The sequence below is a fragment of the Capra hircus genome, chromosome 28, assembly GCF_001704415.2.
Source record: "Capra hircus breed San Clemente chromosome 28, ASM170441v1, whole genome shotgun sequence".
NCBI lineage: Eukaryota > Metazoa > Chordata > Mammalia > Artiodactyla > Bovidae > Capra > Capra hircus.
In genome coordinates this window covers 17,969,276-17,994,738 of record NC_030835.1, presented here as the reverse complement: position 1 = coordinate 17,994,738, position 25,463 = coordinate 17,969,276, and the positions used below count along the sequence as shown (strand labels likewise).

Here is a 25,463-nt window from a genome sequence, read left to right as displayed (position 1 = left end):
TCCCTTTTGTGAGGAGCAGAAGCTGTTGATAATTTATTCTTCCATGCATGCATTGTTCATGTACGTGCTTGAGATACCCATGAATTGAAAATACAGAGAACCAGTCTGATTAGGATTGTATGTAAAGTAAGAGTAAACAGGCTCTGAGTGAGAACCTGACCATATCTCTCTTTTTCATAACGGGCTTAAAATTTGGTGCGTGGGTTTTATACCATGACTCTTGGCTGTTCAAAGACCTTTGGGACGAATTTCCTGCTTTTTATCTATGTTCTGGGTAAGTGAATACGTGGGATGTGACTCTAGAATATGTGGAGTGTTACTAAAGCCCCAGCGGAGGACAGGCCTCTGTGAATCATTTGGGGCCACTGCCGAATAGGAACACTGTCATCAAGGTCAGCTTGTCCTGAATTTGAATTCTGACTCCACCTCTTTTAGCTGTGTGGTCTTGGGCAAGTTGCTAAACCTCTCTGAGACCCAGTCTCCTCATTTGAGTGTGGGAATACCTTTCTCACAGTTTGTGGTAGATATTAAAAGAGATTATGCCTGTGTAGTGCTTAACTGAGTGCCTCTCAGACAGTCAGTGCTCAGTGAATGGGGCCTAGTGGCAAGGCCGGGACTGGGGTGAGACAAGTGAGATGTCCAGGGCACGGAAACTGGGGAGACACCCCGGCTTGTGCAAGCGCAGGGTCAGCACTGAGGGAGTGCCGCCTTAGGTTCTGCATCCCGGCGCCTCTCTGGTCTTGCACCCTTGCTAGTGGGAAGCTGTTGCTCACAGTTGTTCTCAGAGACAAAGGGCCTGGGAGGCCTCTGAGTGGATGAATCGACCCATGGTTACCTAGAGAATCAGCCCACCACCTGTAACTGCCTCCCCCTTGAGGAGGCAGGTGAACCATAAGAGGGCTGGCCCCAGTAAAGGCATACCTGGGAAGGGGCGGGACAGAGGAATGAGCTGAATGGGAAGGCTTGCTCACCTGGTGCTCTCCCAGGTCAGGAACCCCCACAGAGCCTCGCCCCACCAACCCTTGAGTAGCGGCAGGGCCTCTGCCAGCTGGGCTGGACCCCACTTCCCTGCCAAAACTTTTAAAAACACAAACAGTGGCAAGAGCAGCATTTGCATAAATCTCATTAGAAAAAGTGCAAGTTTCATAAATCTTGTGATAAATTAGCACGATATCATTCTCAACGTGATGTATTAATTTTAGGGCAAAATGAATGGTGCTGTGATCATTGTGGGTAATTATGAGTCTCCTCAAAGAGGAAGTGATTTCTGGAGGGACTTTTCTGGCCTCCTTCACAGTGGGAGGCAGGAAGGGGGAGCAGGGGTAAGGGGATATGTGTCTTTCTCACCTGCTTTTCTGATTGCACCTTTCTTAGTTTCCTAGTCTCCTTTCCTGCTATTGAGAGGTGAAAAGAAGCAGCCCCTTGGGTTTGTGGGCACAGGAGATCCTGAAACCAGGCCCTAAGGTCCAAATTCCCTTTGAAAAGAATTCTAAATGACTGGGCCCAGGCCCTTGGAAGGTCCAACCCTGTGGTTCTCAAATTTGTGGTTCCAGACCAGCAGGCTTAGCATCACCTGAGACCTTGTTAAAAATGCAGATTCTGAACTGGAAACTCTGCCAGGGGCCCGTGAATCTGTGTTTTAAACAAGCCCTCCTGGTGCCACTGCTGAAGACTCAAGTTTGAGAACCGGTACTCTAAACCCAGTGATTCTCTACTCAGCTGCACACTGGAATCACTAGGGGAATTATAGCAAAATACTGATATCTGGGCCCTGGACTAAACCAATTAGTTAAAAAAGAACCCTTTGGGAGCAGGGCCTGGGCATCCTTATTTTTAGAAGCTACCTAGGTGATGCTAATATGAAATCAGGTAGGGGTTCACTGCTTTAAAGGCGTAAATTTACTTCTTTTTAAAAAAAAAATATTGGGACTTGGAAAATTTTGAACACAGGAAGGGGCAACAGAGCAAATAAGTTTTTCTTTTTCTACCCCACCTGTGGAATTGGCTTGAGTGGAATGATGTAGCTAGGGACCCGCATGTTTGACACTGTGGAGTCCCCTGGAGCGGGGGCCATTGGGAAACTAGCTTCCCCGTTCACCAAGCGAAAGCACCACCTTGGCCGTGATTCCCAGTCTTACAGGCACATTAGAATCATCTGGAGATTTAGAACTTTCCAAAGCGTCGCTATACCCTAGCCCAGTTAATCACAGCCTTAGGGTGTGGGACACAGGCATGGAGGTTATTTGAAAGCTCCAAGTCATTTCAGTGTGCTGACAAGTTCAGGGACCTGTGAGTTTTCCTATGATGTAGGAAATTGGATTAGACCTGGCAATTGAAAGAATCTCAGGGATCATCTAGATCTTGGTTATCAACCGTGGCTGCCCTTTGGAATCATCTGGGTTTTTTTTTATTTGTCTGTTTGTTTTTTGAGCATTCTGATACTTGAGTCCTTTCCGCAGAAACTCGGATGTACTTGATCTGGGGGGTATGGCTGGGCCTCTGGAGTTGCAGAAATGCCACAGGTGATTCAGACATGTCGCCTGGCCTAAGACGCACAGGACTGAACTGCCCCGTCATCTGCAGGAGAGGGACGGGGCGCCCTGACAATGCAGCCTGTTAGCAGAGCCTCACCTTGGGGTGGCTGCTCTCACCGGGGGGCCGTGCTGATAGGCGACAGTAGCCCGGATCCTTCCGAGCCAGGAAGAGTGTGAGTGTTGGCACAATGCATGAGAGGCAGGAGGGGAGCACCAGGGTCCTCGAGCAGGAGGGAGTCTGCATGTGCCTGCAGGTGTTCAGATAATCTCTTCTGAGCCTTTAAGGGCTGGCAGTGCTCTCTTTATTTTAGTGATAATGTCAAGTTCAATTTGCTGTCATTTTTCCACATTTCCTTTTGTAAAGTTAATTGAACAGCTCAATGAATTGAAAAGTTTCAGGAGAAAGGAAAAAAATACCCACCCCACTATTATCATTGTTATTAAATCTGGTAACTACAACTTGGCTTTCCTGGCCTCTGTGACAGGACTTCAACCCCTGTGAGCCAGCAAGGACTCAGAAAGGTCAAACAGAATATTCTGAAGCCCCTTTATTCATGACTATTTCATGCTCAGGTTGCTGTTCTTGAGCAGAAAAGAATATCTAGTCTACCCTGGACCCAGGCTGTCCACCCTGACAAGTCAGGCTCTTCTGGGAGTGTTTCGGCCGGCTTGGAAATCCTTGCCAGTGGGGCTGGGCCATCCATGCCCTTCTGTCCTCCGCAGTGCCTCGGACATAGTGTGTGGCAAACAGAATCGCAGCATCCTAGCTGGACGGGCCCTTCATGCGGTGTAGTGGGAAGAAGACTGGGGAGCCCAGGACTCACCTGAGTGTCAGCTCTGCCACCCGTAGGGGTTTGCTGGGTGATGGTGGACGCTTCACTGAGCCGCGCAGCCCCACGTCTCCTTTGGCTTGTTGGCCTCATCAGTAATGTGAACATGTGGCATGTGTACAGCTACTCCTTTCCCTACTCATGTCACGTGTCTTTAATGGATCAGAGCATCCTCCTGAATTGAGGGATAGCTTTGAAATCCTTCGCCACACAACGCCCGTGACCTGGGCACCAGCCTAGCACCTTGGCCACTCGCCATGTTGGATGTGATTTTCCGCAAGGCCGTCTGTGCTCTGGCCATTAACGTCAGCCCCATCATAGTGTCAGTGGGGAAAGGGAGGCTCAGAGAGGTGAGTGGCTCATGCTCAGTTACAGGGAAGCGGAGGCTGAATGCTGTCTGCTGCCAGCCTCGCTAGTTCTGAGCCCCACTGCTTCTGTCTCAACAAAGGGATTTCACTGAGGCTGCCTTCCTCAAAACGTCTGTGTCCTTTGATTCTAGGTCCCATGTGCCCCCATTACTAAGTGCTCATCATGGGGAAGGGAAAGAACACAGTTCCTCCTCCATCCTGGCTCTGACTAGATTCCAAACCCATGCTTTCATTCCCAGATGTGCATGTGAAAGGCCAGGAGAAGCATGTGGCATAAGGGATATGTGTGTAGGCCTGTCCACTGAACTGTTCACTCCGGGAGGGCAGGGACTTCGGTCTGTTTTGTTCTCTGTTGCCGAAAGTAGTGCCCAGCACAGAGTGGGTGCTCAGGCATTGTTTGCTGAGTGAATGACCGAAGAATTGTAATTGTCTTATGGGGATTAGAAAGTCACCAAACAGTCCCAGCTCTGCCTTGTGTAAGCTGTGTGACTTTGGGCGAGTATCAACCTCTCTGTGGTTCATAAGATCCTAGGGGATTTGAGTACATTGGTGTCTGTGACCGGGCCAGGCAGCCCTTGGCCGTGATGACTCTATCGTGGTTGTGCCAGAAGCAGAATAGCTCTGGGATTCTGAGACTCAGCGTCAGACCCCCTCAAATATTTAATATCTTATCTTTCCTCTTGTGCTTTATTACTTTAAAATAACAGCCATGTCTGACGTAGGGTGCAGCTTGCTTGGGGCAGGTGCATGGGGATGACCCAGAGAGATGTTGTGGGGAGGGAGGTGGGAGGGGGGTTCATGTTTGGGAACGCATGTAAGAATTTAAGATTTTAAAATTTAAAAAAATAAATAAATAAATAAATAAATAAATAAATAAATAAAAAATAAAATAAAATAAAATAACAGCCATGTGTAGCTCTGGCTCTTCCCCACTTCCAAAGCCTCTGAGCTTACATCATCCTGCTCTGTTACATGTCTCCTTCGGTTCTGTTGAATTAGCCTATCCCCTTGGCCGTCAGACACTTGTATGCCCAGGTGAGCTGGCCACCCCTTCGCTGACTCTCAGGAGGGACTCACCATCTTCCTGGCCAGTGATAGTGGGTCGTGGAAAGCCTGGGTGATGGAGGGGGGCCACATCTCCTACCTCAAGGGTGCTCACCTTCAGGCCAGCCAAGTAACCCAGGAGTCCAGAGCAGCCTGAAACACGGAGGGAGCCTCCCCAGGTTAGTCTCTGTGGAGCGAGGAGAGGGAAGCCTCAGATTCCCCCAAAAGGCTTTGTGATTAAAGCTATGAGGGTGGTGGAGGGAAGGTGAATTTTGAGTCAGACAGACTTGGGTTCACATCCTTGCTGTGCCACCTTGGGTAGGTTATTTTACCCCTAAGAGCCTCAGTATTCTTATCTGTGTAGTGGGGATGCTAACCCCTCTCTATGGGGTTTGTGAGAAATGGATGACAGAGAATGAGTGAAAACCACTGAGCATAGTGCCTGGAAAATAGTAGGTGCTAAATTAGTGCTCATTTCCTTCCCCCAGGCAGTTCATATCATCTGTGCCAAGTAGACTGAGCTGTAGGAAAGAAAGGATGTGAAGAGGGCCTGTGGGCTTTGGTGTCAGAGTTACTTCCTTTATCCAGATAAAGGTGTTCTGATGAGTGTAAGGATATTGGCCAGTGCAGGGCTGGCTTGAGAGCAGGCCTGCCTCACATCTCACGCTGGTGTAAGGTGGGGCCCAGGACCACAAGATAACCCCCAAATGAAGCTGGCTCCTCTGAGGTCAAACTGAGTTCAGGACCCCTGGGAGTTAGAGGGAAGGAGCCTGATAGAAGCAGGAGAGCGGGGAGGGGAAAAACTAAGACAAATGAGATTATCCCCAGGAATCAAGGCACTTAACTGACCTGTCTGATCCCAGAGGGGAGACAAATGAGATTATAGGCTCCAAGGCCAGCCCAGTCTCGGGGAGGGGGGTGCTCATTACATGGGAGACAGAGAGAGCAGGAGCCCCTGGCTCTGCAGACATCAAGGCCAGAGCAGCTAGGTCCTTCCAGACCAGGAGTAGGGGTGAGGGTCTCTCCTGAATGGGGTGGCCCTGTGTAGCAGGCTCATGGCCATGGGGAGGGGGATAGTGGTTATTCTCAGAAACACCTGGGTATAACCCAGGGCTTATGACCTGGGGTTGGAGGCCTGCTATCTGCTGCTCCTTACTCACCCATACACAGCCCCATCTCAAGCAGCCAGCTTCCAGCCAGGACCCTTGCTCCTCTCTCAGTAAAGTGAGAAGGGGCTTTTTTGGTTCTCATTTCTGCTGCTATTAGTCCTTATTTCTGAACTTACCTGTCTGATTCTCTCCCTCCTAACTGCCCTGAACCTGATAGGCACAGACTGCTGTTAATAGATACTTGGCCTCTGATTGGGAAGTCACTGTAGATCAGGGCTGATGTGAAGTCGTTATAAGTCACAGGTTGCAGAAGGTTTGCTCCCACACGCCTTGGAGGATTGATTAGCAGTGGCTGTATGGAACCCAGTGTTGTGAAGGATCCTAAACTTGAATATAGACTCAAGAGAAAAGGGAGCTGTGATTGATTAGTAATGTCTGCTTGGGTAGGGGAAGGAGTGGGCCAGCTCCTCAGCCCCAAGAGCAGACTGATTGTCACAGAGGGGTGGGGAGAGTTGCCAAGTGTACCCCAGAACATCAGCCTCCAGCTTTAAGGGAGTGATGCCTGCTCCCTGTTGTGCAGAGTTACAGACGACAAATCAGGGAGCACAGAGGAGGGAGAGCTTCATGACAGAGGGGGCATTTGAGGCAGGTATTTAAGGGTGACCAAGAGTTGAGAGTCCATGAGAGGAGGAAGGGCCTTAGGCTGAAGGAACAGCCCCAGCGTGTGTGTAGGAACAGACGAGGTCCTGGTGCTTGAGAGGTGGCAGCAGTGCATTGGTCTGAGCCCAGGACTATGGTGGGAACGTGACCGGCCAGGGAGTTGAGGACAGGTTAGGAGGAGCATTGGCCGTCCAGGAAGGAAGTTGGTTTGAATTCCGTGTGAGCCGTGGCAGGTGTCTGAGACAGGCGTGGCACAGTCAGACGCTTGCCTTCAGCAGATGCTACTGTGAGGACAAGCACGGTATACTCTCCTTACCCTTAATTCTTTCTGTAGTGCTCTCTCCATGTTTGGGAAGCATAGCCTTCATCCTTCCCCCATCCAAAACTTAAAAATAATATAAAAAGGCCTTGCAGCCTGCCACTTCCCTGCCTGAGTTTCTGGCCCACCCCTGGTCCAGCAGGTAAAGACACAGCTCCCCAGGAGTGCATGACATGCCAATCCCAGGCCTCACCCCTCAGTACAAATAACAATAATAACAATAACAGTCATCTCAGCGAGCAGCATGGGCCCAGCAGGGCTGCAAAGGAAGCTGTGATTGTCCACCCCTTGCCAGGAAGATGGATATGGCCTGCTGCTAAGGGGCTGAGGCCCCTGTGGGGATGTGTCTCCAGCCCTGTGCCTCCTGGGGAGGGGCATTTGCAGTCTGCTGGACAGATCCCTGCCCTGACTAGGGTTCCTGGCCTCCAGAACAGGGTTCACTGCCCAAGGATTGGGTACTTGGGCCCTGGGATAGGCTACACTGCCAGTGACGGGGTACATGGCACCCAAGGTGGGATACACTGCCCAGTATGTGATGCATGGCCCCAAGATAGGGTACTTGAACCCAGGGTGGGTACATGATCCCAGGATGGGGTACCTGCCTGCCAGGGTAGAGTCTTTGGCCCCAAGAATAAAGTACATTGCCCCAGATGACCCCCCAGGAGTCAGTACATGGCCTCAGGATAGGATACAAGGCTGTCCTTGAGAGAATGGACCATCAGCCAATGATGCCCCAGTATGATTCCACCTGCATCCAAAGCCAAGTGCTTCTGGTTTGGGCCTTAGTAGGTTTTGATTAGCCGTGCTTTTCTGGGTCCATTAGTGTACATAATTAAGAGGTGGTTTGCTATATTCTCTTCTCTTGTCGTGGCTCAGAGATCTTTGTGACTTTGGGGGGCTGTCTTTCTCCAACACCTCTTGGCAGTTGGCAGCATCCATTTATTAACCCAATGACTACTTACTGAGTGCCTCCGTGATGCCAGCCCCATGTTAGGCTTAGGAATACAACAGGGAACATGACAGGCTAGGCTGCTGCCCCCATGCAGCTAACATGAATGTGTGTGCGGGGAGGGAGGCAGATGGGTTGGGACAGGTAGTCAGCAAGTCAAGTGGATAAACCAGATCATTTGAGATGAGGTAGGGGCTGTGAAGACAGTGACGTGGGGTGTGAGGACACAGAATAACATCTCTTTAGACAGACTCTAGCTATATGATGGGGTATGTGAGTTACCTTCTCTGAGAAGGGAACTCATGACCTGAGAGGTGAATAATGAGTAGCATATAGTGACCTCAGGCTGGATTATTCCTGGCAGAAGACACAACCAGGGGGAATGTCCTGAGGCAGCTACAGAGTGTTCAGGAGCAGAGGCAAGACCACGGCAGAGGCGGGGGTGAGTCCAGGGGCCACTTTGTGAGATGCAGTGAGACAACTGTCTCGAGTTGGGTCACAGCGGCCTTAGATGTGATCTGGTTTAAGTTTGGATTCTTTTAAAAAAAATTTTTTTAGTTGCGGTAAAAGACACATAACATAAAATTTACCATCTTAGCCATTTTAAAGTATACGGAGTGTCAGGTATGTTTGCAGTGCTGTGCAGTCAATCTCCAGAATTATTTTCATCTTATAGAACTAATACTGAACCCCGTAAACAACCGCTCCCGTCCCTCACTGTCCCCATCCCCTGGCAACCACCCTTCTAGATTCTGGCTCTGTGAGTGTGACTCCTTTAAGAATATCATGTAAGCAGAATAATACCACTGTTGGTCTTTTTGTGACTGGCTTATCAGCATAGACTTAGCATAAGGTCCTTGGGTTTCATCCATGTTGTAGCATGTGTTGGAATTTCCTTCCTTTTTAAGGCTTAATAATTTTCATTGGATGTAGGTGCCCCATTTTGTTTTTTCATTCTTCCATCAGTGGATACTTGGGTCGCTTCCACCTTTTGACCATTGTAACTAAAATGCTGCTCTGAACATGGGTATACAGTGATTTAAGTTCTTCAGGGTTCCACTTTCCACCCATGAAGTAGGCTGAGCCCTCACCTGGGTTGGGTTGCTTCAGGGTGGAGGCGGCCAGCCTCTCTGGGTTACCCTTCCCGGTGAGGTAGGGGAGGCCAAGAACGGAGAATCCTCCAGAAGCACCGATTGAGCTGAGAGCCCTAAGACTGAGCCTTTAAATCATCCTGGGGCCAGAGGAGCTTTTCTCTGCATCCAAAATGTGAGCCATAAACCAGGCTGACTTACAGGCAGTACTCACTGGTCTGGTTGTTTATGGCCAGCATCCTTTCTGATTGGTTGATGCCTGTACTGTGCCTGTTGTTAAATATTTGAATATCACCCCTCTATAAACCAATCTCAGAACTTCTAAACCTGGCTGTGTGTCAGAATCTCTTGCAGGGAGAATGGAAGCTGCTTTTTAAACGTTCACACTCTAGGCTCCCTCCGCAGCCTATCAAGGAGCAAGGCTTGGGAATCTGTATTGTAACAATCACACTGGGTGATCCTGATGGCATAGCCTTAGGGGGTCTTATGAAGCAGAAGCAGGTCTTGTGATGAGAGTTCAAGTGCAAATAGTTTATCAGGGAGGAGAGTCCAGGAAACACAGGTCAGGGAATAAGAATATGAGACTGGGAAGAGAAGGAAGCCATAAAGATGCTTCATCAACCAAGTCACCTCAGTGGGCAAGTGGACAAGAATCCCATGGGGGAACTTCAAGAGCTGGTTTGGAAAACAGCCTTTGAGTTACCCCCTGAGAGATGAGGGATCTAGGACATTTATCTACCAACTCTTTATCTGCCATCTTTTACTAGTCATTCATTGAGTGCTCTACCAGAGGCATTAGTTCCCTGGCATAAACAGGCCTGTCCTGTGTATGGTTGAAGCAGTGTCTGGTGGTCAGAACCCTTCAGGACTAGCAACTGGCGCTGAGGCTGGTATGTGTGGCAGTGGTATGTAAGGCATAGTGGGCAGGGTACCAACGGCATCGGCTATGGAGGACTGCCGAGTTCCCATCACTCCACATACAAGGAGTGGTAAGCCCCTGTGAAACAATGATTATCCTTCTTACCACTGAGGAGAGCTTGAGCAAGCTCCGGGAGCTGGTGGTGGACAGAGAGGCCTGGCGTTGCTGCAGTCTATGGGGTCGCAAAGAGCTGGACATGTCTGAGCCACTGAACTGCCTGACCACCGAAGAGAACTTCAAGTCTCATCCATTGTTGGCAGAAATGTAATGTGATTACTATGGAAAACAGTTTGGTGGTTCCTCAAAGAGTTAAGAGTTTCTATAGGACCCAGCAATTCCACTTCTAGAAATATACCCACCCTCACCCCAGCCCCAGAATTGAAATCAGATGTTCAAACAAAAACTTGTCCACAGGTGTTCATAGCAGCGATGTTCACAGTAGCCAAAAGGGGGAAACAACTCAAATGTCCATCAGCTGATGATATGGGTAGACAAAATATAGCATACCATACAGTGGAGTAGTTGTCACAATAAGGAATTAAGTACTAATATATTAGCACAGGGAACTCTGGTCAGTTATGTGGCAGCCTGGTTAGGAGGGGGAGTTTGGAGAGAATTGATACATGTATATGTATGCATGTCTGAGTCCTTTTGCTGTCCACCTGAAACTCTCACATTATTAATCACCTGTACTCCAATAAAAAATGAGAAGTTAAAAATACTAATACATGTTACAAACGGATGAACCTTGAAAACATTATTGAGTGAAAAAAAACCCAGCACTTACTGTATGATTCTATTTATATGAAAGATCCAGAACAGGAAAATTTGTAGAGACAGACAGTGTGGATTAGCAGTTGCCAGAGGCTGGGGGAGGAGGGAATGGGGGGGAATGCTAACGGGGATGGGTTTCCTTTTGGGGTGATTAAAATGTTCTGGAAACAAACAATGGTGATGTTTACACCACATTGTGAATGTACTGCATGCCACAGAATTAATTAAAATGATACACTTTATATTATATATATTTTACTACAGTTAAAAACAAGAGCTCCAGGTATTGCATAGCCTGAGTTGCAGGGTGCACCATTTCCCAGGTGGGAACAGTGCCAGGATCCCACAGCCGGAATGGCTCTCCTGAGGGGCTGCTTCTAGGGGCACTGAGTGGGACTTGGGCCCCACAGCTTGGCCTCTTTCCTGTCTGAATGGTGCAAACAGAGGTTGCTGGAAGCCTCCCTAATGGGGAAATGAGTCCTGTGTCCTGGAGAGCCAAAGCCAGGCCTGGCTTCTACAGAATGGCAGGCTAGCTGGGCGGGGGAGTATGTGCCTAGCAGGAAAATTGCGGGGCGTCTTGTCTTAAATATAATATTAAATTGGCACCTTTAATTAGTACACTTAGAAAAGGTCACTAGCAATTACCTGGGATACAAAGAAGGCGTGAGCAGGCAAGAGCCCGTGAGGAAGCCAAAAAGGACCATTTTGAGCAGCACATAATTGAGGGGAAAATGGATAAAAGTCCAGAAAATTACAGGGTGGGTGACAGCAGCTGATGGCCCCATCCCTGTCCTGCCCAGCACCCCCCTTCTTGGGAGAGCCTGAGCATCAGGCCTGGGAGAGCCATTTGGGATACTGGGCCAAGTTGTGTGACCTTGGGTGGGGGGCCAGTGTGGCCTTTCTGGAATCCCATGGACCGGCTGGAGCTTGGCCCTATATTCTCCACCTGGGCTGGGCCCTCAAGGAGGTTGACAAGCGAGATTTCCAGTCCAAGAGGCTACCATGGACTTGCTGATGTATTGTGGACAAGCAGGGCCCCCAATGGGCCTCAGTTTCCTCGTGTTGAATCTCCCCAAGGCCTTGGGAAGTAGCTGTATTCCTCACACTTTGCCACTAAAGGACCCCTGAGGATATCAGAAAGGAACCAGGTATCCCCGGAAGTCAGCAGGAGGCTGGAAATTCTTTTATGGTTTTAGAGTATAGCTTTAAAAATGAATTAAATATTATACTTGCATTATATTCCCATTTGTCTTAGTATAAAACAGTTGCTTGTCACCAAGTGACATAGATGCTTTAGGGAGATGTGCTTGGTTTTTCTATGACTTCGCATATCTTCTCCTAGGAAAGAGCACTGTAATGGAAGTCTGGAAACTTGGGCTTAAGCCCTGACTCTGTTGCTCACTGTTGTACTTTGGGCAAACTGCTAAATGCTTCCAGTTTTTCCACTTTTAAAATGGGAAGGGAACTCCCCAAAAGATCTCTGATTTTTTTGCTCCATGATTCCACTCCTTCCGCTTCTTACCTCCTCTCATCACCTTGGATGCTGCCATGTCCTACTCTGATGTGTGATCTTAGAGAGCCTATTTTGCCTTTCCGAGCCTCAACTTCCTAATCTGTATAATGGATGGGGAAATAACTACCAAACAGAGTTGTTGAGAGGATTTAGTGAAAGAACCCATGTGAATGGGCCCGCATGTCATGTCTGGCATTTCATAAGAGCCCAATGCTTGCCCAGTATCTTCTTTTTCTGAGTCACTTAGGGCCTGATAGAGTCATGTCCATGGACATCCTGAATCTTGAGTTCACATATCAAGTGTTGAGATTTGTAAGACTGTGGAAACAAATGTGGGCACTGGGCCAGAATGCCTGGGCTTTGAAGTCCTACTCTGCCATTTGCTAACTGTGTGGCCATGGTAAATTACTTAACCACTCCGTTAACTTATTTGTTAAGTGAGGAGAATAACAGGAAAGATTGAATTAGATATTACACAGAAATCCTTAGCCAAGTATCTGGAATGTGGTCAGTGCTCCAGAATACTGGTTCTCATTGTCATGTCAGAAATTCTTTCCAAAGTTGACTTAGAAAAGCTCATCAGCGTTCTTTTCTAAATAAAATCCCAAGTTTTGAATCCTTCCTTCCTTAGCTAGATCATCAGAGCTATTCAGTAAATATGAGAGTCAGTATATGGGGCAAAAAGAGTGTCCATCCCATTTTACAGGGTAAACTGAGGCTTTGAAAGAAGTGATTTGCTGAAGGCCATGGTTCCAACCTAACTACTTTGAGGATCAGATGGAAACTGCAGACCCTCCCTGCAGAGAATGACACATTGCACACTCAGAACAGTTTGCACAGTTCTTGGGGGTTTAAGGACCTCTTGAAGCTACAGTCACCACCTAATCCAATGCCTGGGACCTCCTGGTTTTAGCACATCTCCTGGGACATGCCTCAGTTCAGTTTAGTTCGGTCGCGCAGTCATGTCCGACTCTGCAACCCCATGGACCGCAGCATGCCAGGCTTCCCTGTCCATCACCAACTCCCAGAGCTTACTCGAACTCCACTGAGTCAGTGATGCCATCCAACCATGTCATCCTCTGTCATCCCCTTCTCCTCCTGCCTTCAGTCTTTCCCGGCATCAGGGTCTTTTTCAATGAGTCTGTTCTTTGCATCAGGTGGCCAAAGTATTGGAGTTTCAGCTTCAGCATCAGTCCTTCCAATGAATGTTCAGGGTTGATTTCCTTTAGGATTGACTGGTTTGACCTCCTTGCTGTCCAAGGGACTCTCAAGAGTCTTCTCCAGCACCACAGTTCAAAAGCATTGATTCTTTGGCACTCAGCTTTCTTTATAATCCAATTCTCACATCCATACATGACTACTGGAAAAACCATAGCTTTGACTAGATGGACCTTTGTTGGCAAATATCTCTGCTTCTTAATACGCTGTCTAGGTTTGTCATAGTTTTCTTCCAAGGAGCAAATGTCTTTTAATTTCATGGCTGCAGTCACCATTGTTTCCATTGTTTTGCCATGAAGTGATGGGACTGGCTGCCATGATCTTAGTTTTCTGAATGTTGAGTTTTAAGCCTACTTTTTCACTCTAATCAAAAGGTTCTTTAGTTCTTCTTCACTTTCTGACATAAGGGTGGTGTCATCTGCATATCTGAGGTTATCACTATTTCTCCCAGCAATCTTGATTCCAGCTTGTGCTTCATCCTAGAAATAATGAATGCCTCAGTCCTAGACAAACTTGGGTGGTTGATCACCCTACCTGAAGGCTACCTGAGGGGACTGCTGTGAACCCCAGGGGAAGGTGACCTACTCTAAGACTTCTTAGGCAGGGTTAGGCCAGGCATTCTGATGTCCAGGGTGGCCTCTGGCCAGGGCTTTGTCTCTTGGTGAAGGCAGCCCCTCAGTCCTCTAACTGTGGACAGGAGCTAGGCTTTGTCACCTGGTTTTAGACTGGAGTCCCCTGATGCTGCTGCATATCTTCCTAACCTCTGTGTACTCCAGTGTACACCACACAGCCAGCACCTAATCACTGTTGAATGAGTGCCAGGTTTGTACAATTTTCTGAGTTAGAAAATATTGCTTCCATTTGTAAGAGACAGAAATCCAACTCTACTTAGGCAAAAAAAAAAAAAAAAAAAGGAGGGAATAATTTATTTATTAACTCACACGGCTGAGCAGTCCAGGAGATAGTGCTAATATCACGTATGCTGCTAAGTCACTTCGGTCCGACTGAAGAGTGTCCGACTCTTCGCGACCCTATAGATGGCAGCCCACCAGGCTCCGCCATCCCTGGGATTCTCCAGGCAAGAACACTGGAGTGGGTTGCCATTTTCTTCTCCAATGCATGAAAGTGAAAAATGAAAGGGAAGTCGTTCAGTCGTGCCTGACTCCTAGCGACCCCATGGACTGCAGCCTACCAGGTTCCTCCGTCCATGGGATTTTCCAGGCAAGAGTATTGGAGTGGGGTGCCAGTGCCTTCTCCAATAACACGTATAGTTGACTGCAAACCCTCAAACCATTAGCAATCTCTCTCCATGTACCATTTGGCTCTGTTTTCCTTCTTGTTGGCCTCATCCTCAGGCAGGCTCTTCCTGTGGTGCCAAAGATGGCTGCCAGCAGGACCAACCCCAGTGGAAGAAGAGCACCTCTCTCCTGCTTGTTTCAGTAGAAGTCCCAGGTTTGGCTTTGATTGGCTAGTTTGGGTCACATGCTTGTCCCTGAACCAATCACTGCAATCAGGGAGATGCTGTGCTCTGATTGGCTAGGGCTAAGTAGCATGTCATCTTGGAACATAAAAACGGGAGGGCTGTGGACTTGTGCTCATCTGAGCCACATGGAGAACCCTTTCTCTAAGTTAAAAGAAAAGAGGATAGATGGAAGGCACAGAACAAGGTGAATGATAGTTCCCTGTTAAACACTGTGACAAGTGACCAGGGTAGAGGCGGGGAGCCTGGCATGGAACAAAAGATGCGAAGAGGTCCTGCAGCAGTCGGTGACCTGCTGGCGGTCTACTGGGCGACTGCTCCCCGCAGGAACTCAGCTACCTGAGTAAGGTGCTCAAGAATGGACTAACCTCCTGTTTTGTCCTCTGCTGTCCCCTGTGGGTACTTCAGGTTCCTCTGTGACCCAGTTGCTGGCCCGAGACATGGACAATGACCCCCTGGTGTTTGGCGTGTCTGGGGAGGAGGCCTCCCGCTTCTTTGCTGTGGAGCCTGACACAGGCGTGGTGTGGCTCCGGCAGCCGCTGGACAGAGAGGTATGACCCGCCTCGACCTCCGCCCCAGTCCTTCCCTAGGGAGGCAGGGGCACATGCTAGAGGAAGATGGCATATCGTCTTCTCACCCTGAAGCAGAATCTTCCTGCCTGAATGGTGTTCCTCTTCCAGGGCCAGTGCTGATGTCTGCATTTGGCTTTAGAATGGGGTGGTTGGGTGTGTCTCCAAGTAGGGGGCAACATTGGGTAGGCAAGAGGGACAGTGACCTTGGGTACATCCCCTGTAGGATAGTGGCTCCATGGGAGCCACGCTTGTCGTTTCCATGTGTGTGAAAAACAGCGGCTCAGTTGTGTCCGACTTTTTGGAACCCGTTAGACTGTAGCCCGCCAGGCTCCACGCCCATGGTATTTTCCAGGCAAGAATACTGGAGGGGGTTGGCATAAACCAACACAATTCTGTAAAGCAACTAAGAAATGAATGAATTAAAAAAAAAAAAAAAAGAATACTGGGGTGGGTAGCCACTCCCTTCTCTAGGGGCTCTTCTCAATCCAGGGATCAAACTCAGGTCTCCCACATTCTGCGCCACGCGCCGCCCCCCCACCAACCCACAACAAATGTTCCCCCAAAGGATATTTTCCAGAGACACAGGAACTGATGACAGTAGCCTTTAGCAAATTAAAGTAAGGGTTTGAGCAAACCCACCCCGCTCTTTCTCCTCACATTGAAGTGTCCACACTTCGCTTGAGATCACACACCAGATTAGAGACAGAGTCCAGATTAGAACCCAAGGTTCTTGACTTTTACTCTATTTCTCTTTTATGGGAAAGATCCATATTCCAAACCTACTTTTCCAATCCAAAAGACAGTGCTTATTTTGTAGGGAAGCCTTCAGCCATGCAGTGTCAGACCAGCTCTTAGGGCAATGCTGGAGGGTCTCCACCCCCATGTAGGGCTCTGGACTCCAGGCCTCAGCTCGCCTCTCTAATTCTGTTCTCCTCCCTCCCTACATTTTCTTTCAGACCAAGTCAGAATTTACAGTGGAGTTCTCTGTCAGCGACCACCAGGGGGTGAGTGTCCCACGAGGCCCTTGCTGCCTGGGGAGGCAGGGTCCCTGGGCCTTTGGGTGGAAAGAAGCCAGAGGCTGAGGCCATCATTAACTCCCCACACTTGTCTTGCCAGGTGATTACAAGGAAGGTCAACATCCAGGTCGGGGACGTGAATGACAACGCGCCCACGTTTCATAATCAGCCCTACAGTGTCCGCATCCCTGAGGTAGGTGCCCCCGGCTCACACTCGAGGGACATTTGGGGTCTGCTGCTCTGGAGCTGCCTGGTAGTAGACTGATGCTGGGTGAAGGGCAGCTCCAGCTCCTTCTCTCCTGCCCGCTCATCAGCCCGGGCATCTGCTCTGGGCACACTGGTGACCAAGCCAGTACCTCTGAGGGGGCTTGTCTGCTGGTTGCAGAGAGCAGGTTGGTGGGAGCCTCATGCATGAGAGAGGGCCCTGGATAAATCCCTGAACTCTGGCCAGAGTCAGGGACAGGACAGAGGTTGGGAGAGGCAGGTTGTACCTCATTTTTCCCATTCTCAGCGTGTGGGCCTTGGACATGTGGGTTGGCAGACTTGAAACCCCAGGCCTCCCAGCTTTGGCCAGAACAGTCCCCCCAGCATGCAGGGTACATGCAGTGACTGGAAGGGGCTTGCTTTCTTGAACCCCATGCTCGCCCTGCTGGCTCGCCGGCCGTTGGCTCCTCTGGGTCGTCTGTGTACTCTGAGTGTATTTGCATTGAGTGCATGAGTATAAAACCAAGCCATTGCTGGTAATTGAGAAGTACAAATTATTGCATTACGAACGGTTCGATTATAAGCTGGCTGCTGGCCCCAGGGTTCTCATTGCTTGCTGTCCCTCTCCCTGGTGGCTGATGGCAGGCTTCTGGGCTGGCAGTTAGTGATTCAAAGACCTTGAAGGTGGCGGATAAAGAGCTTCTAACTGAGTGTCCCTCAGGCCTGCCCTAGGGGCTCTGGTTGGACAGCAGCAGTAAAGGAGGGAGATGGTATCCACTAGGGAGAGGCAGGCTGCCCCTGTGGCACTGGAGTTCTCGCCCCTTTTATGTCATTGGATAAGGAAACTGAAAGAGCTCTAGAAAATACCTATTTAGTTTATAGATGAGAAAAGTGAGGCTCAGCGTGGGAGAGTGACTTGTCTAAGGTCACACAGCTTTGATGTCCAGCTTCCTGACTCCCGGGGCAGCCTCAGATGCCTCAAGGATGAAGAAACCTGGTATCATGCCCCCATGTTCCTGTTGCTGGCCCTCCTTACTCAGCTGTGAGTCAAGGGTCCTATGCTTGTGCCAGAAAGAGGACCAGTGTGCAGGTGGGGTACACCGGAGGTGCTCATGCCCCCCCTGAAGGAGTGGGACACAGGGAGAGAGACCCTGCAATCCCAAGCACGGGGGCACAGTGCTCTGAGTTGTGGCCGGCATGCCTAGAATTGCAGCTTGGCTCTGGGCCCCTGCTCATTTGGAAGTCTCCCTAATTTAATTAAGGGTCTCTACGTGCCAGCCTGCACTCCGGGCCCAGGCTTAGAAACCAAGGGCATGGCTCAGAGTTAATGAGCCTTGGACCCATTGCTCAGCTGCCATCCTGGCAGGCATGTCTGCGCTCTGCCTTCCTTCATAGGAGCAGCAGACAGCAGCAATGGCAAGGGGATGAGGGGTCGCATCCCTGTTCTCAGCCCCTGGGCTGGCGCCAGCCTTTCCTATCTCCTTTGCCAGGAGAAAATGTGACCTCCAACACTGCCCCATTGGAATCCCCCGGGATTCTCCAAAGGCCTCTGCCTCCAAGGAGAGAGCCTCTTCAGTCATTCATTTATTTAACAAATATTTACTGAATGTCTGCTGTGAGCTTGGCACCATGCCAGGCTCTCACTGCACAGAGACCTGGGAGGCCAGAGGAGTATATAATGATGGGAGCCAGAACCAGAGGCCAGAGACCCCAGGCTTAGCCCCTGCTCTGCCCCCAGATTTCTGGGTCCATTAGGGCATGTCATTTAACCTCTCTGGGCCATAGTCCTCCTTCTTTAATAAAAGCAGAGGACAGGTGAGATAAAATGGCCTGCCTCCTGCCCATCTGATGAGGAGAGGGTGGGCCAAGAGGGGCTAGCTCGAAGGACACACAGTCCTTGGAGGCAGGCCCATGTGGTTTACTCACCTGCATGTAAACCTCCCTGGGTCACTTCGGTGGCCTGATATTCGATGCCCTGCTCAGGGCAGCTTCATGTAGCCAGTGGGGATGTGGTGTCAGCTGGATGGAGGCCTGGCCACTCCTGACCCAAGGTGGTTTGGCACTTACCAGCCCTGCCCTGGCGTGGGTCATCTGAGCTAGAGCTTAGCTGCTGGACTTAGGTCCCAGCTGGAGTACTAGTTAAAATTCTGCTGGTCCTGGCCCAGGCTTCAGCCAGGGATCTCCTGCTTACATGGTGGTCACCCTGGAAACCCCAGGCCCTCGCCCCTTGAGAAGCATGACTCAGTGGCAGAGGCCTTGTGGGTGTGAACAGGGTGAGAACACAAACCAGAGGAATGGGGAGGGGGCACTACAGACCCCACAAGGCATCAGTCCTCAGGGGTTACCAGAGCAATCAGAGAAATCTCGATAGGCTTCCTGGAAGAGGTGGGTTTCCAGGAGACGCTCGCCAAGGTGAGCAGCAGAGTTCTTATGTTACATGGTGGGAAGAGGTAGCCTGGAGGTCAAGACATCTGGGTTCTAGTGCTAACAACTAAGACTTTAGACCTGTTGCTGCCCCTCTGATGGCTTCAACTCCAACAGCTGTTAAGCTGAGGCAGTTGGCCAGGTCCCTTCCAGGACTGACGTTCCATGGTCTGAGCAGGAATCCAAAGTGAGTGACTCCTTCTTACCCTCCAGTACTTCATTATTCCATGAGGGGCTGGCAGAGACCTCCAGTGGCTCCCTCCATCCACTTAGCTCCTCTCTTGGCAGTCCCAGCCACCTGCATGTCATCACTAACCTTCCTGACCTCCACTCCCCCGAGCCCTAGGGGCTTCATAATATTGGGGTCTGTTGTGCCCAGAACCCTGGAATAGGCATGAGGAAAAAGTTACAGGGAGGTAAATTCTAGGTCTGCATAAGGAAGAATTTGCTGATTGAAACTTTCACAGTCTCCTCCCCAGCCCTGCCGAGGGATGTACTGAGCTCCCCATCCCTAAAGTTATGTGAATAGAAGCAGAAACCCGTGTTTCAGAAGCCATCTAGTGCTGAGTATTGGAGAGGTGATGAATAAGAGGCTCCCAAACATACTGCATCAGAATTTCCTGGGGAACTAGTTACGCTGCATATTCCTGGGCCCCTGCGATTCTGAATCAGTGGTTTGGGGAGAGCTGGCCCAGGAAGCTGCATTTTTAACTCCATGGTGGCAGCACGCCCTGGGGGATAACATTAGTGGCCGTCCCCACCAGAGGGTTTCTCAGAGGTGCTGCAGCAGCTCATCTTTGAGAACTCTCAGCCTGTCCACAGCTGCCTAGAGACATCAGCCTGTGGGGAATCACATCCCAAAGCCTAGCACCTGAGCAGGTGGGAGGCGGGTCAAGACCAGGCACTGCCCCTTTCCTAGAGACGTTCGCCCACCCCCTGCCCTCCCAGACCTGCCCCGTCTCTCTCCGAAAGCCCCTGCCTAAGCCGGGCAGGTGTGTTTGGGTTTGTTTGTTCTCGGTTCCCTCCTGCCCACCCTTCTCCCCTCACTAAGCTGTTCTACATGTAATTATCCATTTTATCAGGGTGAAAGGCCCTGCAATTCACTTGTCGAAGCCCTAACGAGGCAGCGTGGATGCTTTCAAGTCTGTAAAGAAAAGGGAAATCCTGCTAGAATTGGCAACTTAATTCACCAAGCCAGCCTCGACAGACCTCATTAAGTCTCCGTGTATTCATTTCAGGCTAATGGCTGTCATGCTGACTGCTGTTTGATTTGCTGTAATAGACTTTTATGGCGTTCCAATTTGCTCAAACGTGTTTGCCTGCGTCTCTGCCCAGCAGCGCTGCTCCAGCACCTCCGTTAGGGGTGCGTGCCCACCTCGCTGACCTTCAGCACTCCCCTGTGCTCCTCCTCCTGCCCCCGCCCCTCAGCCCTTCAGCTGTGCCCCAGGGAGGTGACTCTAGGGCCTAGGTGTTCGGGTCAGAGGACAGATGGTGCCAGGAGGCTCCTTGGGCTCAGCAGGGCCTCTGGAGTATCAGGGTTGGCCATGTCATTGACGTTCTGAGAAGTTCAGCCTCCTTAGCTGGGCCTTTAGCCATCTGGCCTCCACCTACGTTTCTCAGCTTATCTTCTGGTATTCCTCCACACGAGTCCTCCTGCCAGCCAAGGGGCTAAGCCTCTGAGCATGTGTCTGTGTGTCACTTTTCTTTGTAAAACACATGTTCTACTGTTCTAACTAGTTCTGGAGTGTTTTCTTTCTTCTTGCAGCCTAACTCTATTCTGCCTGTCCTTCAAAGCCCAAATCTGATCCACTCTGCTTTGATTCCCTCAAATTGTTTGAAATGAACACAAACATTTGTTGAACAGCTATGGAGCGGGGCCCAGGGATTTTCAGCTGGCTTGGCAATTCAGGGTAGAAAAAACAGACTCTACTGTTTGCCAGCTGTGTAACTTTGGAAGGAACTTAATCTTTCTGGACCTCAGTTTTTTATCTATAAGATGGGCGACAATATTTCCCTTGTGGGGTTATTGTGAGAGCTATAATAATGCCGATAGGAAAAGCCCTTAGTCCAGTTTGTGGCTCATAATATATCTGGTGAAATACTAGTGATTGAGGCCAGGGTCTTTGTGCTCAGGGAAGGTAATGTTAGAGGGAGAAAAACAAGTAGAAGTCTAACTACCCCTAAATGTATTAAATGCTATGGGAGCTTAGAATGTGCAAAGTGGGATGGAAGGAGTAGACCTCTGGAGTGAACTGTGGAAGGAGTGGACTGGTCTATATGTGGGGGCTATTCGTATGGGGCCTTAGAGGATGAATAGGAGTTTGTTATGCAGAGAAGCAGATTATGTTGTCTCTGAATATCATATACCTTCTGAGAGCCTCTAGTTTTTTTTTTCTTTTCCATATGATGGAATTTCCCAAAGAAGGAGGTAAACTCTAACTCCTGACCAGAGATCCTGTTGAGGTGGGACAGCGACTGTATAGGTATGTGTGTCCCTTGCAAGTGCCCCCTGTTACCTTGTAGAAACAAATTGGGGTAGAAGTGGGCCTTCTGGTTCCCTGCCCAGGTTTCTGTGATGGACAGGTCCTGTGTAGATCTTTGTCACCCCTGGCTTCAGGTAACAAGATGGGGATGAGGTTGGAGGTGGGGAGGAGTGGGGCTGAGGTGAGTCAAAAGAGGCCTGAGAGACTGAGAGCTCTTCTCGGATCCTCAAAGATGGCTCGGGACATGATCGGAGCCAGAACCCAGGGTTCCTGGCCCCGGGTGCAGCTAGGCCACACCATCTCTCCATGTCACTTAATAAGGACAGATGAAAGTCACTCCTTGAATGTCCTTCCTAGGGGTGGGAAAACAGGGAGGAGAGTATTCTTGATAATCATTTGTCAGTGAAACAAAACAAAGAATTCATTTCTGTGATGGTAATAATAAGTTGGTGTTTTGTTATTGAGAGCTTCCTCTGTGCCTAGTACTATTCTTCTGGTATGGGCACTGACCGAGCCCTCGCTTCATGGGGTAGCCACTCTTGTCCCCATTCTACAGATGTGGATATCAAAGTAGACAGGTTATATAAGTTGTCCAAAGCTAGGCAAGGATGGGGCCAGGATTCAGGGACAGGTCTGATTATGTGACCTTCAGCAGGTAACTTCAATTCTACCTGCAAAATGGAGATAAGTATCCATGCCTTGCAAAGTTATTGTGAGATTGAAGTATAAGGGACTGTGTATGAGAATTGCTGAGCCCAGTGTAAATGCCCAATAAATGGTCATAGTTATAGTCATTGTATGTCCATCTCTCCTGCCAGACAGAGCAGGGACAGAGCCCAAGTACTGTGTCCTCAGTACCCAGCCCAAGATCTGGCCCTTGGACGTGAACTTCACAAATGGGCAGAGCCCTGCTGCTTCCTCTGCCTCTTGGGTGGTTGGAAGGACAGCAGGGTTTATGCCAAGAACTCACTGCTGGCGCCCACTGATGCCCGCTGTTGCCTGCCAATTCTTGAACCTCAGCCGTGCCATCCCATGTGCCCTGGGCATGTGGGGAGCCCAGAGTGGCCCAGAGCATGCAGAGGTGGACTTGCCAAACTTATTAGCCCCACTGGGCCCTATGGCAGTGCCCCCAGCTGCCCTCCTCAAGGTATGCCCATCAGACGATGAATGATTTATAAACTGCATCCTCAGACTGCAGAGAGAAGTGGAGATGAGAGGGACTCCTACTGGCTTGTGCCTGCCATCCCCCTAAGGTATCAGCTCTGTTCACAAGAGGGTCATCTCCCATGCCAGGAGAGGCAGCCCCTTGACAGGCCATATTAACTTATACCCTGGGCCTTGGTGCTCGGCGGCCCTCTCTGCATCTATAACTATCCGCCTATTGATCTGGGAGAGGGAGACCAGTTGGTCATCTCAGGGGCCCTGGATCCTGCTGGTCAGAGTCAGGGCGGGCGGCGGCCCTGGGCCACGCCTCTGTGCCCCGCGGTGAGCGCCCCGAGGTGCCTGTGTCTTCTCTGGTCCCCTCCTGTCAGGACAGTGACCAGTACCTCGAACTCCGCCCTTCTTCCAGTGGGTGTCACAGCCTGCAGCAGCAAGGACAGCAGGCTTTGGGCTTGTAGCAGTGAAGTTATGCACACAGCAAAGCAACAGCGCTGACTGTTGCAACGGTCTTGAGTGTGTGTGCACTTAAGTGATGTCTTCTCTGTGTCCTGGTGTGTTCACTGTCTTTTGTTTGTCCTATGACAGCTCTGTAAGTTAGGGGACAATTTTTCTTCCCATTTTCAGGATGAGAGACATTGAGGCCAGTACAAGGTCACTGCCTTCCCTAAGTTCCCTTGTATCAGATATTCTTGCAACTAGAGTCGTAGTCTTACTGTCTGTCATCTTTCCGCACCTTTGCATGGGTCTTTTCCACTCTGCCATTACCTGCTGTGGTTTGCCAAAAGTTGCCCTGATTTAGACAGGATGCAGGGAGGTGAGCTGGGGACTCTGGGCTCTGAGCACAGGCTTCCCCCCATCCAAGGCTGAGGCTGGCCCATGAGCCCTGTGCACAGGCTGTGGGGGTCCAGTGGAGAAGCTTCACTCAGAGCCCTCTGCCAACAGTCTGCAGTGAGGACCATCCCAATGGTCAAGACCCAGCCCTGGTCATAGTTATGCACCTTGTGCATGACCTGCTGGGTTAGCCCCCCAAGGCAACCTCCGAGATTTCCAACCCCACGTGTACATGCAGCATTATTTGTGAGAAGTAAGAGACCGGCACACATGGGTAAACGCCAGCCTGCTCCACCTGCCTGCAGGGATGATTCAACAACTTTGTGCCGTCTCTTCCTTGAGTCTTAGGTGCCCAGGAGGGAATAAATGGAGTCCCACAGAATCCAGGCCCAGAGAGCTCAGCCCAGCCACAGAGTTCGAAGCTCCTTGCTCCCTCGTGCCCACTGTGGAGCGAAGCCCAGGACCGCCTCCCCCATCCCCTGAGACCCCTGTGACACCTCCTTCCCTGCCTGGGGTGCATGGCCAGGGCTGTGGACACTCGCCACCATCCTCAGCATGAGGAAAGAGGACAGTGCAGGAGCAGGAGATGGAAGGAGCCCAGATGTAATTAAAAGTATTATTTTGTTTGGATGGTAATAATGTTCTTAATTACATCAGTTTCCTCGCCAGTTCTCACTGGGAGCCTTTGGGGGCCCATATAATTCTATTGCAACGACTGCAGGACCCTCTGCCGTGCATACGAAGCAGGACTGTGTGTGGAGCCCAGCTTGTGTGCGTTAGGGATTCTCTGGCACGTGCTGGGTTACCTTTTATTGTGCCCCCCGCCCTTTAAATAAAGAACCTCTAAATGGGAGGGGGTGATAGCTGCCTGCTGGAGACGTTCCCGCTGCATTGTTGGGCTGTCAGCCTCGGGCGCCAGAGTCCATCTGGCGTCTTTCGTCTCCCTTTCTCCTTGGTGTTCTCCTCTTCCCCCGGTGGGGCCTGCTGGAGGAAGGGCGCAGAACTCCTGCCTGCACCCCTTTCCCTCTAGGCAGTGGGGCTTCCTTAGACCTTGAGTGGGAGGACAGGTTTAGGAAACAGAGGGTTGAAGAGGGTCCCTCGTGCAGCCAAGGGCAGCCGTGGCTTCACTGTATGATAAGAACCTGAGCCCGATCTGTGACACAGGGTCCCTGGTCCCTACTGCAGCACTGTGAGGGAGCCAGGCACACAGGGGCTCTAATTCCACAGCAGGAGGCTGGCAGCAAGGGGCTTAGACTTCTGGAGCCTCCATTTCTTCAACTATAAAATAGGGGCACATTGGGGTTGTTGTGAAAGTTCAGTGAGAGCACGTGTATGAAGCAACACCCATGCAGGATAGTTGATCGGTGTTCTTATTGTTCCGAGAAGTTCCCAAGAACTTCAGGAAAGTTGCTTGAAGTCCAAGTTGCAGCTGGACAGGTAGGCTCTGTTGCTGTGGACTGGACGGTTGGTATTGGGGTGTCAGTGGTCAAGAACTCGCAGTCCAGTAGGAGATAGGAAACGTGGGAAGCATGAAGCAAAGACATGACAAGGGAAAAATGGAAACAGAGTCCCCTAGAAATTACTAGTAACAGGCAGAGATAGGCTCCTGGAAACCAGCACCCCGGGCAGGCAAGTTGACTTCCTCCCACCACACCTTCTGTAGCGATCAGAAGCCAGAGAGGGTCAAGGATGAGCCCAAGGCCACCTGGTAAACCAGTGGCAAACCACTGAAGACCTCAGGTGACTGGGCAAGATACTCAGAGACGCAGTTTCCAGAGCCTGTGATGAGACTGAGGGTGTGCCTGGGTGGGCGGCGCAGTGCTGATTTCCCAGGAGGCTGTCCAGAGCTGGGCTAGCAGCACAAGGGGTGGTGCCCCCTGGTCTCCCACAGACTCCCCCATACCCAGGGGCAGTGGCCTCAGGCTGCCTTCTCGATGCAAAGCCCTCACAAGGGTGTGGACCTG

General features: G+C 50.4%; 1 protein-coding gene across 1 annotated transcript in view; it reads left to right on the top strand.

Annotated features, from left to right (window-relative positions):
• The window catches only part of CDH23 (cadherin related 23), a 431,691-nt gene that overhangs the window by 95,380 nt on the left and 310,848 nt on the right, over nucleotides 1-25,463 (top strand). The window contains exons 4-6 of the mRNA XM_018042178.1: nucleotides 15,217-15,359; nucleotides 16,337-16,384; nucleotides 16,497-16,589. Of these exons, the coding sequence (XP_017897667.1) occupies nucleotides 15,217-15,359; nucleotides 16,337-16,384; nucleotides 16,497-16,589 (284 nt within the window). The remainder of the gene's footprint in view (nucleotides 1-15,216; nucleotides 15,360-16,336; nucleotides 16,385-16,496; nucleotides 16,590-25,463) is intronic.